The following is a 17,066-nucleotide window of genomic DNA, read 5'->3' on the forward strand; positions in this document are numbered from 1 at the left end:
TTTGGTTGTACAGGGGGCCCGAGCTTGAGTCCTGTCTCTATAATAGGGAATTGTGTGATGTGTGAGTGCAGGGGAAGTGAAGTGTAAATTGGGAGGTGAGCAAAAAGGTGAATGGGAGAGTAGTGTATGGGTAAACATTGTCTTGTCAGTGATACCAAGAAGGAAGATGGTGGCGAACACAGCAAATATTTTTGAGGGTTTCAAGGAAGAAGACCTCAGTGTAGCTTATACAAATAAACAAATATGGAAAATTGAAGAAAATGTGAAAATATGATAAATTCATAATTTAGTAGCAATAATAAAGACATGGAAGGAAGAGAGAGAGAGGTGGGTGGTGGCAATGTAAAAAGATATCCAGTGATATAATAGAGATGAAGAAGAGGAAGATGGAAAGAGAAAAAGAAAACAAAGAACTGAGAGAAGAGGTGACAATAATAGTGAACTTAAACAAGAAGTACTATAAAGAAATCAAGAAACTCAAGGAAGAGAACGAGGAGTTAAAGAAAGCTTTACAAGAGAGAGAGAGAGAGAGAGAGATTAAGGTTGGAAAGTGAAAGAGTCAGTGACAGCAGAAGTCAAAAGTTGGAAAGAAGAGAGAGAACAACAACAAAAGGTGAATATAGATAAGATCATAAGGCAACAGCAACAGGAACACAATAAGGACATGGAAAAGCAATTGATTAAAATAATAAAGGAAAAAAGTAATCTTGTGAGAGACATTGTACAGAGAAAGATGTTTGTGGTGGTATTTGGGATCAAGGAGAAGAACTTACTAATGAAAATAGCTAGAGAGAAAGAAGAGGCAAAAAAGACTAAGGAAATTATAGCAGAAGTAGCGGAGGAAGGAGAGGAGATAGTTGAACAAATTGAAGAGGTTTACAGGATTGGAAAATACAATGAAAATGGAACAAGACCAATGAAAATAAGATTCATGGCACAAACAGCAGTGAAATATGTCTTGCAAAGAACAAGAAAATTGGCAAAAGTAGAAGGAATGAATAAATATGAATAAAGGAGAGAGAAGTAAACTGAAAGAGTAAAGTAGAGGAAAGTAGTAGAGTAGAGGCCCAGTCAAAAAATGAGGAGAGAACACAAGAACAAGCGAGGAGATTTGCTTGGAAAGTTGTGGACATGAAAGTGAGGAAATGGTGCCACAAAGATACCACACCAAGCAGAAGTTTAAAGATTATGTATACTAATGTAGATGGTTTGGTGTTGAGCCAAATGGAACTTAAAGGCTATCTAAAGAACAATAAACCAGATGTGGTTTATTTAATGGAAATTATACTAAGAGGAAATAAAGTTGGAATTTGCAAAGGAAGGTTGTAGTGCATGGAGGAGAGACAGAAAAGGAAAGGGAGGAAGAGGAACAATGATATTGGTAAAAGAGGATATTGTTGTTGAGGAAGTGGAATATGTCGATGGAATGGCAGAAACTTTGAGTGTTGTGATTAAGATCAAATGAAATGAAAAAAAGGAAAGTTACTGTGATGTACATACCACCAAAAACTAATGCATGGGAGACTGATGGATATAAAACTATACAACTAAAAACAAGAAATAGCACAGGAAAGATTAAGGAAAAGTAACAAAGTGCTTTTAGTAGGCAGCTTCAACACTAAAGGAATGAACTGGCAGAAGATGGAAGTGAAAGAAAATGTTGGGTCATGGAGTGAACTTATTTTTCATATATATTTACTTATTTATTTTTTTTATGTAGGAGGGACACTGGCAAAGGGAAACAAAAATCCAATAAAAAAAAAGCTCACTGTGATACCAGACCTGGATTGGGTCAGAAGTAGTAGTCAAGAATTGAAGGATATGTGTTTTGAAACCTCCCTCTTGAAAGAGTTCAAATCATAGGAAGGTGGAAATACAGTAGCAGGCAGGGAGTTCCAGAGTTTACCAGAGAAAGGGATGAGTGACTGACTGAGAAATTTTTTTTTTTTTTTTTTTTTATGTAGGAAGGATACTGGCCAAGGGCAACAAAAATCTAATAAAAAAAATGCCCACTGAAATGCCAGTCCCTTAAAAGGGTCAAAGCAGTGGTCAAAAATTGGTGGATAAGTGTCTTGAAACCTCCCTCTTGAAGGAATTCAAGTCATAGGAATGTGGAAATACAGAAGCAGGCAAGGAGTTCCAGAGTTTACCAGAGAAAGGGATGAATGATTGAGAATACTGGTTAACTCTTGCGTTAGAGAGGTGGACAGAATAGGGGTGAGAGAAAGAAGAAAGTCTTGTGCAGCGAGGCCGCGGAAGGAGGGGAGGCTTGCAGTTAGCAAGATCAGAAGAGCAGTTGGCATGAAAATAGCGGTAGAAGACAGCTAGATATGCAACATTGCGGCGGTGAGAGAGAGGCTGAAGACAGTCAGTTAGAGGAGAGGAGTTGATGAGACGAAAAGCTTTTGATTCCACCCTGTCTAGAAGAGCAGTATGAGTGGAACCCCCCAGACATGTGAAGCATACTCCATACATGGACGGATAAGGCCCTTGTACAGAGTTAGCAGCTGGGGGGGTGAGAAAAACTGGCGGAGACGTCTCAGAACACCTAACTTCATAGAAGCTGTTTTAGCTAGAGATGAGATGTGAAGTTTCCAGTTCAGATTATAAGTAAAGGACAGACCGAGGATGTTCAGTGTAGAAGAGGGGGACAGTTGAGTGTCATTGAAGAAGAGGGGATAGTTGTCTGGAAGATTGTGTCGAGTTGATAGATGGAGGAATTGAGTTTTTGAGGCATTGAACAATACCAAGTTTGCCCTGCCCCAATCAGAAATTTTAGAAAGATCAGAAGTCAGGCGTTCTGTCTCTTCCCTGCGTGATATGTTTACCTCCTGAAGGGTAGGACGTCTATGAAAAGACGTGGAAAAGTGCAGGGTGGTATCATCAGCATAGGAGTGGATAGGACTAGAAGTTTGATTTAGAAGATCATTAATGAATAATAAGAAGAGAGTGGGTGACAGGACAGAACCCTGAGGAACACCACTGTTAATAGATTTAGGAGAAGAACAGTGACCGTCTACCACAGCAGCAATAGAACGGTCAGAAAGGAAACTTGAGATGAAGTTACAGAGAGAAGGATAGAAACCGTAGGAGGGTAGTTTGGAAATCAAAGCTTTGTGCCAGACTCTATCAAAAGCTTTTGATATGTCCAAGGCAACAGCAAAAGTTTCACCAAAGTCTCTAAAAGAGGATGACCAAGACTCAGTAAGGAAAGCCAGAAGATCACCAGTAGAGCGGCCTTGACGGAACCCATACTGGCGATCAGATAGAAGGTTGTGAAGTGATAGATGTTTAAGAATCTTCCTGTTGAGGATAGATTCAAAAACTTTAGATAAGCAGGAAATTAAAGCAATAGGACGGTAGTTTGAGGGATTAGAGCGGTCACCCTTTTTAGGAACAGGTTGAATGTAGGCAAACTTCCAGCAAGAAGGAAAGGTAGATGTTGACAGACAGAGCTGAAAGAGTTTGACTAGGCAAGGTGCAAGCACGGAGGCACAGTTTCGGAGAAAAATAGGAGGGACCCCATCAGGTCCATAAGCCTTCCGAGGGTTTAGGCCAGCGAGGGCATGGAAGACATCATTACGAAGAATTTTAATACGTGGCATGAAGTAGTCAGAGGGTGGAGGAGAGGGAGGAACAAGCCCAGAATCGTCCAAGGTAGAGTTTTTAGCAAAGGTTTGAGCAAAGAGTTCAGCTTTAGAAATAGATGTGATAGCAGTGGTGCCATCTGGTTGAAGTAGAGGAGGGAAAGAAGAAGAAGCAAAGTTATTGGAGATATTTTTGGCTAGATGCCAGAAATCACGAGGGGAGTTAGATCTTGAAAGGTTTTGACATTTTCTGTTAATGAAGGAGTTTTTGGCTAGTTGGAGAACAGACTTGGCATGGTTCCGGGCAGAAATATAAAGTGCATGAGATTCTGGTGAAGGAAGGCTTAAGTACCTTTTGTGGGCCACCTCTCTATCATGTATAGCACGAGAACAAGCTGTGTTAAACCAAGGTTTAGAAGGTTTAGGACGAGAAAAAGAGTGAGGAATGTACGTCTCCATGCCAGACACTATCACCTCTGTTATGCGCTCAGCACACAAAGACGGGTCTCTGACACGAAAGCAGTAGTCATTCCAAGGAAAATCAGCAAAATACCTCCTCAGGTCCCCCCAACTAGCAGAGGCAAAACGCCAGAGGCACCTTCGCTTAGGGGGATCCTGAGGAGGGATTGGAGTGATAGGACAAGATAAAGATATGAGATTGTGATCGGAGGAGCCCAATGGAGAAGAAAGGGTGACAGCATAAGCAGAAGGATTAGAGGTCAGGAAGAGGTCAAGAATGTTGGGCGTATCTCCAAGACGGTCAGGAATACGAGTAGGGTGTTGCACCAATTGCTCTAGGTCATGGAGGATAGCAAAGTTGTAGGCTAGTTCACCAGGATGGTCAGTGAAGGGAGAGGAAAGCCAAAGCTGGTGGTGAACATTGAAGTCTCCAAGAATGGAGATCTCTGCAAAAGGGAAGAGGGTCAGAATGTGCTCCATTTTGGAAGTTAAGTAGTCAAAGAATTTCTTATAGTCAGAGGAGTTAGGAGAGAGGTATACAGCACAGATAAATTTAGTATGAGAATGACTCTGTAGTCGTAGCCAGATGGTGGAAAACTCGGAAGATTCAAGAGCGTGGGCACGAGAGCAGGTTAAGTCATTGCGCACGTAAACGCAGCATCCAGCTTTGGATCGAAAATGAGGATAGAGAAAGTAGGAAGGAACAGAAAAGGGGCTACTGTCAGTTGCCTCAGACACCTGAGTTTCAGTGAGGAAAAGAAGATGAGGTTTAGAAGAGGAGAGGTGGTGTTCTACAGATTGAAAATTAGATCTTAGACTGCGAATGTTGCAGAAGTTAATGAAGAAAAAGTTGAGGGGGGGGGGGGTGTCAAGACACTTAGGGTCGTCGACGGAAAGGCAGTCCGACCTGGGGACATTTATGGTCCCCTCCCCAGATGGGGACTCCGAGGCTGGTGTAGGAGTCGCCATGATTTTAAAATTTTTGGAGTGAAGGGTGTGTGTGTTATTAGGTGCTTGTAGTTTTGTGTGGAGGAAGAGAGTTGTCTTTAGAGGGCAGGCTGTGACTACCCCCTTGTGTTGTGAGACACAAAGGGAAACGTTCAGTGAGGTCACAGCTGGGTTTAATGATAAGTTCACAGCACCCCCTGAACAGTGCTTTAGACCTCACTGGGAGTAATTATCGTTTCGGCAGGTGTCTACTGCCTCCTCCTGTGAATACTGGTTAACTCTTGCATTAGAGAGGTGGACAGAACAGGGGTGAGAGAAACAAGTCTTGTGCAGTGAGGCCATGGGAGGAGGGGAGACGTGCAGTTAGCAAGATCAGAAGAGCAATTAGCATGAAAATAGTGGTAGAAGACAGCTAGAGATGCAACATTGCAGCAATGAGAAAGAGGCTGAAGACAGAAGAGAGTTGATGAGATGAAAAGCTTTTGATTCCATCCTGTCTAGAAGACTGGTATGAGTGGAATCCCCCAGACATGTGAATCATACTCCATACATAGACAGATAAGGCTCCTGTACAGAGTTAGTAGCTGGAAGGGTGAGAAAAAATAACGGAGATGTCTCAGAACACCTAACTTCATAGAAGATGTTTTAGCTAGAGATGAGATGTGAAGTTTCCAGTTCAGAATATAAGTAAAGATGTTCAGTGTAGAAGAGGGGGACAGTTGAGTGTCATTGAAGAAGAGGGGATAGTTGTCTGGAAGGTTGTGTTGAGTTGATAGATGGAGGAATTGAGTTTTTGAGGCATTGAACAATACCAAGTTTGCTTTACTCCGATCAGAAATTTTTGAGAGATCAGAAGTCAGGCGTTGTGTGGCTTCCCTGCATGAACTGTTTTCTTCCTGAAGGGTTGAACGTCTACGAAAAGACGTGAAAAAGTGCATGGTGATATCACCAGCATACCATGCTTACCATGATGGTGAATACAATGAGACAGTGGGTGAACGAACTTACAAGATACAAAGAAGAAGAACCATCACAGTTGGACTTAGTGTTTACAAAAAATCCCAGAAAGTAGACCAAGTATACATTGTCTGAGTCCACTGGGAAGAAGTGATCATGTGACAATAGAAATAATGCCACAGGAGGAAAAAGTGTTGCACAGGAATGAACAATTTTGAAATGGGAGACAGAACTATTCTAAGGTAAACTTTGCAGAACTTAATAAATTTTATGGAGAAATTAACTGGGAAGAACTATTTAAAGGTAAAGTAGTGCAAGAAAAATGAGATATTTTTGAGTAAGTATAGAGAGGGGGTGCAACAGTTTGTGCCAAGTTATAAAGTGTAAATTTGGAAGCATGAATGGTATAATGGCAGGTGAGTAGAAGCAAAAAGGAAAAAGGACAGGGCTTGGAGGAAATGATGAGACAACTGAACACAAATACTAGGGAAGAATACAGAAAGGCAAGGAATGAATATGGTATAATAAGAAAAGAAGAAGAAAGAAATTTTGAAAGTGAGATAATAAGAAAATGCAAGGAAGAGCCCAAACTCTTCTACAGATACATAAACAGGAAAATGAAACATAGGGATGACATAAACAAGTTAAGAAGAGAAGGAAGAATTTATGAAACTACTGAGGAGATGAGTGAACTAATGAATGAGAGTTTTCAGTCCACATTTACAAAGGAAACTGATTTTGTGGCACTGAAAGTGGTATCACAGAATGAGGGAATACAGGAAATACAAGTAAAGAGACAACAAATCAAGAAACTGCTGAAGAGCTGGATGTTAGAAAAGCTGTGGGACCAGATCAAGTAAATGGATGGATATTAAAAGAATGCAGAGAACAAATGGAAAAACCCATATGGGATATAATTAACAGCTTGTTGAGAGAAGGAAAAGTACCAAGGGAATGGAAAAGAGCTAACAAAGTCCCAATATACAAACAGGGAAGTTAAATGGAACCATTGAATTACAGACTAGTGTCACTAACAAGTATTGTAAGCAAGCTTTGTGAAATAGTAATTAAAGACAGATGGGTGCAGTATTTAGAAGATGAAAAGATAATTACAGAAAAGCAATTTGGATTCAGGAAAGGGATATCCTGTGTCACAAATCTACTGAGCTTCCATACAAGAGTAATAGATGGAGTGCAAGAGAGGGATGGATGGGTTTGTGCAGTACACCTGGATCTCTAAAAAAGCATTTGATAAAGTTCCACACAAAAGTCTTATGTGGAAGTCAGAGAATGAAGGAGGGCTAAAGGGAACAATGTTGAGATAGACAGAAGATTATTGACAAGGGAAGGAATTGAGAACAGTAATCAGAGACACTAATTCAAGTTGGCGCAAAGTGACAAGTGAGGTACCACAAGGATCTGTGTTGGCACCTATTATGTTTCAAATATATGTAAATGATATGACAGAGGATCTAAATAGTTATATAAACCTTTTTGCTGATGATGCAAAAATAATGAAAATAGTAAAGGATGAAAATGACTGCAAGGAGTTACAAAAGGATATTGACAAGATACATATATAGAGCCAAAGATGGAAACTAGAATTCAATGCCAGAAAATGCCATGTGTTGGAAATAGGAAAAAGTAAAAAGATATCTTCATTGAATTACAAAATGGGAAGAGAAATAATAACAAAAAATTCATGAAGAAAAAGAAGGCACATAAACATAATGTTTGGCTCTACATACAGCTTTTTAACAGACATTAGGGTGGCATTTAACTATTTAGATAGTGAAATAATGAAGAAAATTATAACAAGAATGATATAACCTAAATTGGAGCACGCAGCGTTAGTTTGGGCTCCAAATAGGAAAAAAAGATATACAGAAACTGGAAAGAATACAGAGGATAGCAACAAAGATGGTACCAGAACTGAAAGACTTAAGCTATGAAGAAAGACTTGAAGAGATGTGATTACCAACGCTACAAGAGAGAAGAGTAAGAGGAGACCTGATAACAATGTACAAATTAGTAAACAATATAGGAAGAATAGACAGAATTGACTTGCTATCACAGATGGAGGAGGGAGAGAGATGGGCGAGGGGACATGGGAAGAAAATAAAGAAGAGTGGATGTTTGAGCGGCACCAAGAAATGCAGCTTCCTGTATCAAACTATTGAAATCTGGAATGATTTGAAGGAAGAGGTGGTTGTGGCAAACAGTGTACACATGTTTAAAGAGAAACTGGATAAATATGGTTATGGAGACAGGACAAAATAAACTTTGGCTCGTGCCCTGTACAATGCACACGCACACACACACACACACACACACACACACACACACACACACACACACACACACACACACACACACACACAGATACCAACATCACCCTATTCACGTCATACATTATATAACTTCATAAACAGTGTTTCTCATCTGTTTGAGAATAAAATAAAGAGTGGATGTTTGAGCTACATCAAGAAATAGTTTCCCGTATCGAACTCTTGAAATCTGGAATGATTTGAAGAAAGAAGTGGTTTTGGCAAACGGTGTACACATGTTTAAAGAGAAACTGAATAAGCATGGTTATGGAGACAGGACAAAATGAACTTTGGCTCGTGCCCTGTACAATACAACTAGGTAAATACACACACACACACACACACACACACACACACACACACACACACACACACACACACACACACACACACACACACACACACACACACAGACATCAATGTCACCCAGTTCATATTGCCATGCATTATATAACATCATAAACAATGTCAAACAATGTTTCACATCCATTTCTGATGTTTTTTTCACATTTTCCTCACGTACTGGTGAGTCTTGTGATGCCCACTCATCACAAAACTTCTTAGCCACTCCATTGCCTTCTTGTTTACTGTATAAAACTTTGTGTTCTTGTTATTTATTACATTAATATGCTCTTTTACCATGTTAATGAGGATTTCCTTATCAAAAAATGATAAAGGAGTAGCCCAACAAACTGTCACTTCTTTGCTGGTTGCCATGGTGACTGCAGCAGATGTAAACAAATTCGTGTTTCTCATACATTTTTTTCTGTCAGTGATGTGCTGAGTTGGGCAGGAATATGAGATGTAAGCATTGGTGACCACTCATGCTTGCCCACCCCGCTGATTGACAACCTTGGTGAACTTTGGATTTTTGAAAGTAAGGACTTCCCCACTATCTTGATTGTCTGGTGCTGTTTGGCCAGGTGATCACTAGCATTGGCAGAAGGTTTAAAAGTATGGCAATTAAGCATATGATACAGCAACATCAGAAAATGTCTGTTTCATATAATTCCCCACTGGAGCTTCTCTATTCCACTTGATTGCCATTGCTTTATGTGAAATTGACTAGGTTTAAATGTGATAAATGCACCTCAAACATTTCAGATTTAGACAAACTCGATATATGCATCATTAATGCACTCCCCTTGAAAAATCTTTGGTGCCTGAAAAATATTGCATTATAATTTGAGAGATGAAGGGCTACATGTAGTACAATCAGCAAATAAGTTATTTTGCATATCTACGGACATAAGTTTTTTTTATTTACTCATGAGGACTATGGTCACAGGTTTCCCTCTCTGTTTAGCGGTCTTAACTCTTCATGATGTGTCACTGGGCTTGCATAAATATATATATATATATATATATATATATATATATATATATATATATATATATATATATATATATATATATATATATATATATATATATATATATATATATATATACCAATCGGAGTGCAAAAAACTATTGAGCTTATGACAACACTAAATCAGTGCCTAATATTAGCCAGCATGAATGAAATATTTTTATATTGTTTATGCAGTTTCTTCAAATGCTGGATGCAGACTCTTATTCGTATTTCATTATACCATAATTAATGGCTTATAAGACACATGGACTCAATAAGACGCACCTCAGTTTGGGTAGGCATAAAAAAAAAAAAAAAAGTTAAGTAAACAGGTTTAAGCTCTGAATATGAAATGAAGGGTTTCACCTGACATTTGAAGCCCTCTTATATGTATTCAGATCCTTATTAGATCTCAATATTTTACATTTAAAAAACCTTAATATTTGCTAGGACCTACCAACACTAGTACTTAGACTAATCCTGCTGTGAGATGTAAACAAATGTGGCGTAGACAGTGACATTGTCAGAGGCCAGATTGTAATAAAGTTTGTACATCACATTTTTTTATCATCATTCTACACATGATCCTAGTTGTATATTTTAGTACATTTTCAAAGCATAAGGATGTGTGAAAACAGATTCACCTTATTCTCTACAATGTATTTTTATTTGAAATATTCAGTACAAACCATCACCATGAGTCGCCCTACTTCATGATACTCTCTTCACTTATAAAATCTTTTATTTTGTTAGGTGGTAAGCTATTTTTTAAGAATGCAATAGTTCCTCATTAGCTTCAAGTTTTGTTGAACATGTATGAAAGGTAAGAATCTTAAAAGATAGGTACAATTCCAGTTGTATGGAGGTGTGTCTTACCTCAAGGAATAATGGCATCATACTAAGAAACGCAGTGAATCCTGCAGCTGTCACCAGGTTTGGTTTGCAACCAACTGCAAGTTTGTTTTGGTACATGAAATGTAAGAGTCATCACCTAATTTCTTCTTGACTGGTGTTATTTTATGTGAATTACTAGTAAGTATGACCTGTTATGCATTGTTATCTTGTAAAAAAGAGTTGTTTTTGTGGTATAGAATTGATCATCACTTTGTTTATGTATGTGAAGATGTTTGGGATTTAATCTAAGGGCCACTGTTGCCACAGACTTACCACTGGCCACTGTCCCAAAGCTGAACCTTGGTCTTATAAGATGCAGGCTCATTTTCTGAGACTTTTTTGGGGGAGAAAAAAGGTGCGTTTTATGTCATCAAAAACAATATTTTGTTCATTCGTAAATATCATTTGCAAGACTTCCAAAATAATGTTAATGATTGCATACATATTTTAAACATTTGCAACATGCATTCTGGAGCCAGTTCCCACCCAGTCCTTCTCACCACCTCTCCCACCACACTGCTCTTCTCCACTCAGTGTTATTACTCCACATCCACAGGCCATCACTAGCAGACCTCTTGGGTGGTTTCCAAGACCCCAGCTTGGCTTTCAAGACACTTAACCATACCAGGGTCTTCCTCCAGCAGCTCACTAGAATATAACTGGATAACTTTCCTGCTGCCAGCACCTCCAGGCCTCTAGAGGTTGTGGCACCACAGCCTGCACAGCCCCTCAAATCCCCAACAAGAACAAGAACACAACAGGGTAGTGGGAGTGATGGCTTCAAGACACACTGCCACTGTACAGGGCAGCTGTTACTCTTGTAAATCATGTGCTGCTTACAAGACTGTGCCTAAAAATCTGAGAGGAAAAAGTAAAAGCTCACAGGACTGGTTGACGAGACAGCTAAATGACCCTTATGTGAAGTTGACCAAGCAACATCAGCGCAGGTGAGCCTCAGCCCTCTCTTTTACCCCTTCCTTTCCCACATTAGCCATCTTCCCACTCCCTCCCCAGGAAGGCCCCTATGATCATTAGCCAATGCAAGACACTGCAATAGAGTGACAGTGTATACCTGTTTTTTGGGGCCACTTCTTGGTAAACATGTTGATCATGATAATTTTTCAGACTGAGATAAATTTTTTTACTGCTCAAAATATTATGCTTTTTCAAAAGGAGATAATGACATTAAATAATCTTAGCTATAGCAGCTCCTCATGAAGCAGCTAAATTATGTGGATATTGGTGATGAATACATTCTGTACAATATGGGTGTGAGGGTTGTTTTAGGGTCACTCACGGTTACATTAGTGACGTGATCCATCGTACACTGCGTCACAAATTGTAAGTCCATGCTGACAGGGTTTACTTGGAGAGATATAGTGTGATGCATGTGTTCGTATGTTTGTTTCCAGTATGTAATGATGCATGCTCTCTTGCATCTCTTTTGTTCAGCAAATGAGAACTGTACTTTTAATGACATTAGAATGTCGTTAAATGTCACTTACTTCCAGGCAATGCATCATTTATTTTCAGCCAGTCACCATGTGTATATGTTGCAGCCACAGCAGTCAGCTAGTTACCCACAAGGGTACTCAGTGTCACAATGGCAACTGAGTGTAGTGCACACAAATTTAAATACTTGGATTTTATCATGCAGTTCCATAAGCAAGGCATACAATTCTTAAGATTGCACAGTGTTTTGCCAAAATTAGTTGAGTGCTGAACAATCGATGGCACCAGTACCCTTTGAGGATGAGGAAGAGGAGGTCTGCAAACCACACCTTGGACTCTTTATTTTTTCTATTAAGGTTTAGGTCTGGTTATGTTAGGTTAATGTCCTTAACCCATAAACTGCAACATTTATCATATGATGAACAGCATGTAACTGTGACTTACATCATATGATATGAAGGCTCTTTTTAATCTTGGCAGCCTGTATTTTGCACCCATATGTCTTGAAATGATGTTTGGCAACTCAGAGTGAGCGAGCCCACACTCTCTCTCTCTCTCTCTCTCTCTCTCTCTCTCTCTCTCTCTCTCTCTCTCTCTCTCTCTCTCTCTCTCTCTCTCTCTCTCTCTCTCTCTCTCTCTCTCTCTCTCTCTCTCTCTCTCTCTCTCTCTCTCTCTTCCATGTGTGTGTGTGTGTGTGTGTGTGTGTGTGTGTGTGTGTGTGTATTTACCTAGTTGTGTGTATCTAGTTGTGGTGTACGGGAGGGGAGTAATCTCATAGTACAGCGTCTCTATATCTATCAGTTTGGTTTTAAAAGCACTGACAGTTTCGGCATTGACAACGTCTTCACTGAGTTCATTCCATTTGTTCTCATTTCAGTGAGGAAAACTATACTTCTTAATGTCTCTTCTACAGTTAACTTTCTTCAACTTCTTGCTGTGACTCCTTGTACTCTGTGTGTCTAAATTTATAAAAACCTTCTTTCTTCACATTTTCCATACCATTTATCATTCTATAGATGTTTATTAAATCTCTCTCTCTCTCCTATTTTCAAGGGTAGGAATTTCCAACATTCTTAATCTCTCTTCATAGGTCAATTTACTCAACTCTGAAACCATCTTAGTGACTGCTCTTTTTGCTTTTTCTAATTTTATAATATTCCTCTTTGTATGATGAGACCACACCACTGCTGCATATTCCAATCTTAGTCTTATCATGGAAATCAACAACTTTTTATCATTTCTTCTTCCAAATATGAGTGCCATTCTTATTCTTTTTAACAATTTCACTGTCTCCAGTAATTTTATCAATGTGTCAAATTTTCAGTAACTGTTACTCCCAAATCTACTTCCTCTTTTGACTTCTTTAACTTCACACCATCCATATCATAATAATATTGTATTCTTTTCTTACTCTTACCAAACTCCATTACTTTGCATTTACTCAAATGGAATTCCATTTGCCAAGATTTACTCCATCTATTTATCTTATTTAAATCATCTTGCAGTACCATACAGTCATTTACATTATCTATCCTTCTCATCAGTTTAGCATCATCTGCAAATAAGTTCATATAACTATCTGTTTCTTCATTTATGTCGTTCACATATATTACAAACTTTATCGGTCCTAAATCTGACCCCTGTGGGACACCACTAGTTACTTTTAGCCAAGATGAATTCTGGTCTTGTATTACAGTTCTCATCTCTCTATCATCCAGATAATCCTCCATTCACTCCAGCTGTCTTCCTCCAAATTTTCCATAATTTTTTAATCTTCCTTAGCAATCTTTGGGATGTACTTTGCTTTCTTCAAGTCTAAGTAGACACCATCCACCCATCCGTCTCTCTCCTGCACAATGTTAACTATCCTTGAATGAAAGGACAGTAAGTTTATGGAGCATGATCTTCCCCTTTTAAATCCAAATTGACAATTTACTAAAACTTCATCTTTTTCCAGGTGTTCCATCCATCTTTCCTTTATTGTTCTTTCACATAATTTTCCTTCAGGAGGAGGCAGTAGACACCTGCTAAAACAATAATTACTCCCAGTGAGGTCTAAAGCACTGGATCAGGGGGTACTGTGAACTTATCATTTAACCTACCTGTGATCTCACTGAACTTTTCCTTTTGTGTCTCACAACACAAGGGGGCAGTCACAGCCTGCCCTATAAAGACAACTCTCTTCCTCCACATAAAACTACAAGCACCTAATAACACACACAACCTTCACTCAAAATTTCAAAATTCATGACAACTCCTACACCAGCTTTGGAGTCCTCATCTGGGGAGGAGACCACAAATGTCCCTTGGTTGGACTGCTCTGCTGATGACGCCCCTAAGTATCTTGACACCCCCTCAATTTTTTCTTCATTTACTTCTGCAACATTTGTGATCTAAGATCTAATTTTCAGTCTGTAGAACACCACCTCTCCTCTTCTAAACATCATCTTCTTTTCCTCACTGAAACTCAGGTGCCTGAGGCAACTGACAGTAGCCCTTTTTCTGTTCCCTCCTACTTTCTCTATCCTCATTTTCAATCCAAAGCTGGATGTTGCATTTATGTGCGCAACAATTTAACCTGCTCTCATGTCCATGCTCTTGAATCTTCCGAGTTTTCCACCATCTGGCTACGACTACAGAGTCACTCTCAAACTAAATTTATCTGTGCTGTATATCTCTCACCTAACTCCTCTGATTATAAGAAATTCTTTGACTACTTAACTTCCAAAGTGGAGCACATTCTGATACTCTTCCCTTTTTGCAGAGATCTCCATTCTTGGAGACTTCAGTGTTCACCACCAGCTTTGGCTTTCCTCTCCCTTCACTGACCATCCTGGTGAACTAGCCTTCAACTTTGCTATGCTCCACGACCTAGAGCAATTGGTGCAACAACCTACTTGTATTTCTGACCGTCTTGGAGATATGCCCAACATTCTTGACTTCTTCCTGACCTCTAATCCTTCTGTTTATGCTGTCACCCTCTCTATTCCATTGAGCTCCTCCGATCACAGTCTCATATCTGTATCTTGTCCTATCACTCCAATCCCTCCTCAGCATCCCCCTAAGCAAAGGTGCCTCTGGCATTTTGCCTCTGCTAGTTGGGGGGACCTGAGGAGGTATTTTGCTGATTTTCCTTGGAATGACTACTGCTTCTGTGTCAGAGACCCGTCTTTGTGTGCTGAATGCATAACAGAGGTGATAGTGTCTGGCATGGAGGCATACATTCATTCCTCTCTCTTTTTCTTGGACTAAACCTTCCAAACCTTGGTTGAACACAGCTTGTTCTCGTGCTATACATGATAGAGAGGTGGCCCACAAAAGGTACTTAGGCCTTCCATCACCAGAATCTCATGCACTTTATATTTCTGTCCGGAACCATGCCAAGTCTGTTCTCCGTCTAGTCAAAAACTCCTTCATTAATAGAAAGTGTCAAAATCTTTCAAGATCTAACTACCCTCATGACTCTCTGACATCTAGCCAAAAATATCTCCTGGCATCTAGCCAAAAATATCTTCAATAACTTTGCTTCTTCTTCTTCTTTCCCTCCTTTATTTCAACCAGATAGCACCACTACCATCACATCTATTTCTAAAGCTGAACTCTTTGCTCAAACCTTTGCTAAAAACTCTACCTTGAATGATTCTGGGCTTGTTCCTCCCTCTCCTCCACCCTCTAACTACTTCATGCTACCTATTAAAATTCTTCACAATGATGTTTTCCATGCGCTTGCTGGCCTAAACCCTTGAAAGGCTTATGGACCTGATGGGGTCCCTCCTATTGTTCTCCGAAACTGTGCCTCCGTGCTTGCACCTTGCCTAGTCAAACTCTTTCAGCACTGTCTGTCAACATCTACCTTTCCTTCTTGCTGAAAGTTTGCCTACATTCAGCATGTTCCTAAAAAGGGCGACTGTTCTAATCCCTCAAACTACTGTCCTATTGCTTTAATTTCCTGCCTATCTAAAGTTTTTTAATCTATCCTCAACAGGAAGATACTTAAACATCTGTCACTTCACAAACTTCTATCTGATTGCCAGTATGGGTTCCGTCAAAGCCGCTCTACTGGTGATCCTCTGGCTTTCCTTACTGAGTCTTGGTCATCCTCTTTTAGAGATTTTGGTGAAACTTTTGTTGTTGCCTTGGACATATCAAAAGCTCCTGATAGAGTCTGGCACAAAGTCTTGATTTCCAAATTACCCCCCTATGGCTTCTATCTTTCTCTCAAGTTTCCTTTTTGACCGTTCTATTGCTGCTGTGGTAGACGGTCACTGTTCTTCTCCTAAATCTATTAACAGTGGTGTTCCTCAGGGTTCTGTCCTGTCACCCACTCTCTTTTTATTATTCATCAATGACCTTGTAAATCAAATTTCCTACCCTATCCACTCCTACGCTGATGATACCACCCTGCACTTTTCCATGTCTTTTTATAGACGTCCAACCCTTCAGGAGGTAAACATTTCATGCAGGGAAGCCACAGAACGCCTGACTTCTGATCTTTCTAAAATTTCTGATTGGGGCAGAGCAAACTTGGTATTGTTCAATGCCTCAAAAACTCAATTCCTCCATCTATCAACTCAACACTACCTTCCAGACAGCTATCCCCTCTTCTTCAGTGACACTCAACTGTCCCCCTCTTCTACACTGAACATCCTCGGTCTGTCCTTTACTTATAATCTGAACTGGAAACTTCACATCTCATCTCTAGCTAAAACAGCTTCTATGAAGTTAGGTGTTCTGAGATGTCTCTGCCAGTTTTTCTCATCCCCCCAGCTGCTAACTCTGTACAAGGGCCTTATCCGTCCATGTATGGAGTATGCTTCACATGTCTGGGGAGGTTCCACTCATGCCGCTCTTCTAGACAGGGTGGAATAAAAAAGTTTTCGTCTCATCAACTCCTTTCCTCTAACTGACTGTCTTCAGCCTTTCTCATCGCCGCAATGTTGCATCTCTAGCTGTCTTCTACCGCTATTTTCATGCTAACTGCTTTTCTGATCTTGCTAACTGCATGCCTCCCCTCCTCCCACAGCCTTGCTGCACAAGACTCTTCTTTCTCTCACCCCTATTCTGTCCACCTCTCTAATGCAAGAGTTA

The 17,066-nt window shown here is 39.9% G+C and overlaps 1 protein-coding gene across 3 annotated transcripts in view; it reads left to right on the forward strand.

The window, feature by feature from the left end:
- LOC135097995 (uncharacterized) overlaps positions 1 to 17,066 on the forward strand; it is a 34,343-nt gene that overhangs the window by 14,264 nt on the left and 3,013 nt on the right. For 2 of the 3 annotated variants that reach the window (XM_064000179.1, XM_064000177.1), the window contains one exon: positions 11,083 to 11,473. In XM_064000179.1, coding sequence (XP_063856249.1) covers positions 11,083 to 11,185 — 103 coding nt within the window. In that variant the 3' untranslated portion in view covers positions 11,186 to 11,473. Of the gene's footprint in view, positions 1 to 9,051; positions 9,611 to 11,082; positions 11,474 to 17,066 lie in introns of those variants that run through there. The other variant, XM_064000178.1, reaches the window with a different exon arrangement.

This window comes from Scylla paramamosain, unplaced genomic scaffold (assembly GCF_035594125.1).
Source record: "Scylla paramamosain isolate STU-SP2022 unplaced genomic scaffold, ASM3559412v1 Contig39, whole genome shotgun sequence".
Lineage (NCBI taxonomy): Eukaryota > Metazoa > Arthropoda > Malacostraca > Decapoda > Portunidae > Scylla > Scylla paramamosain.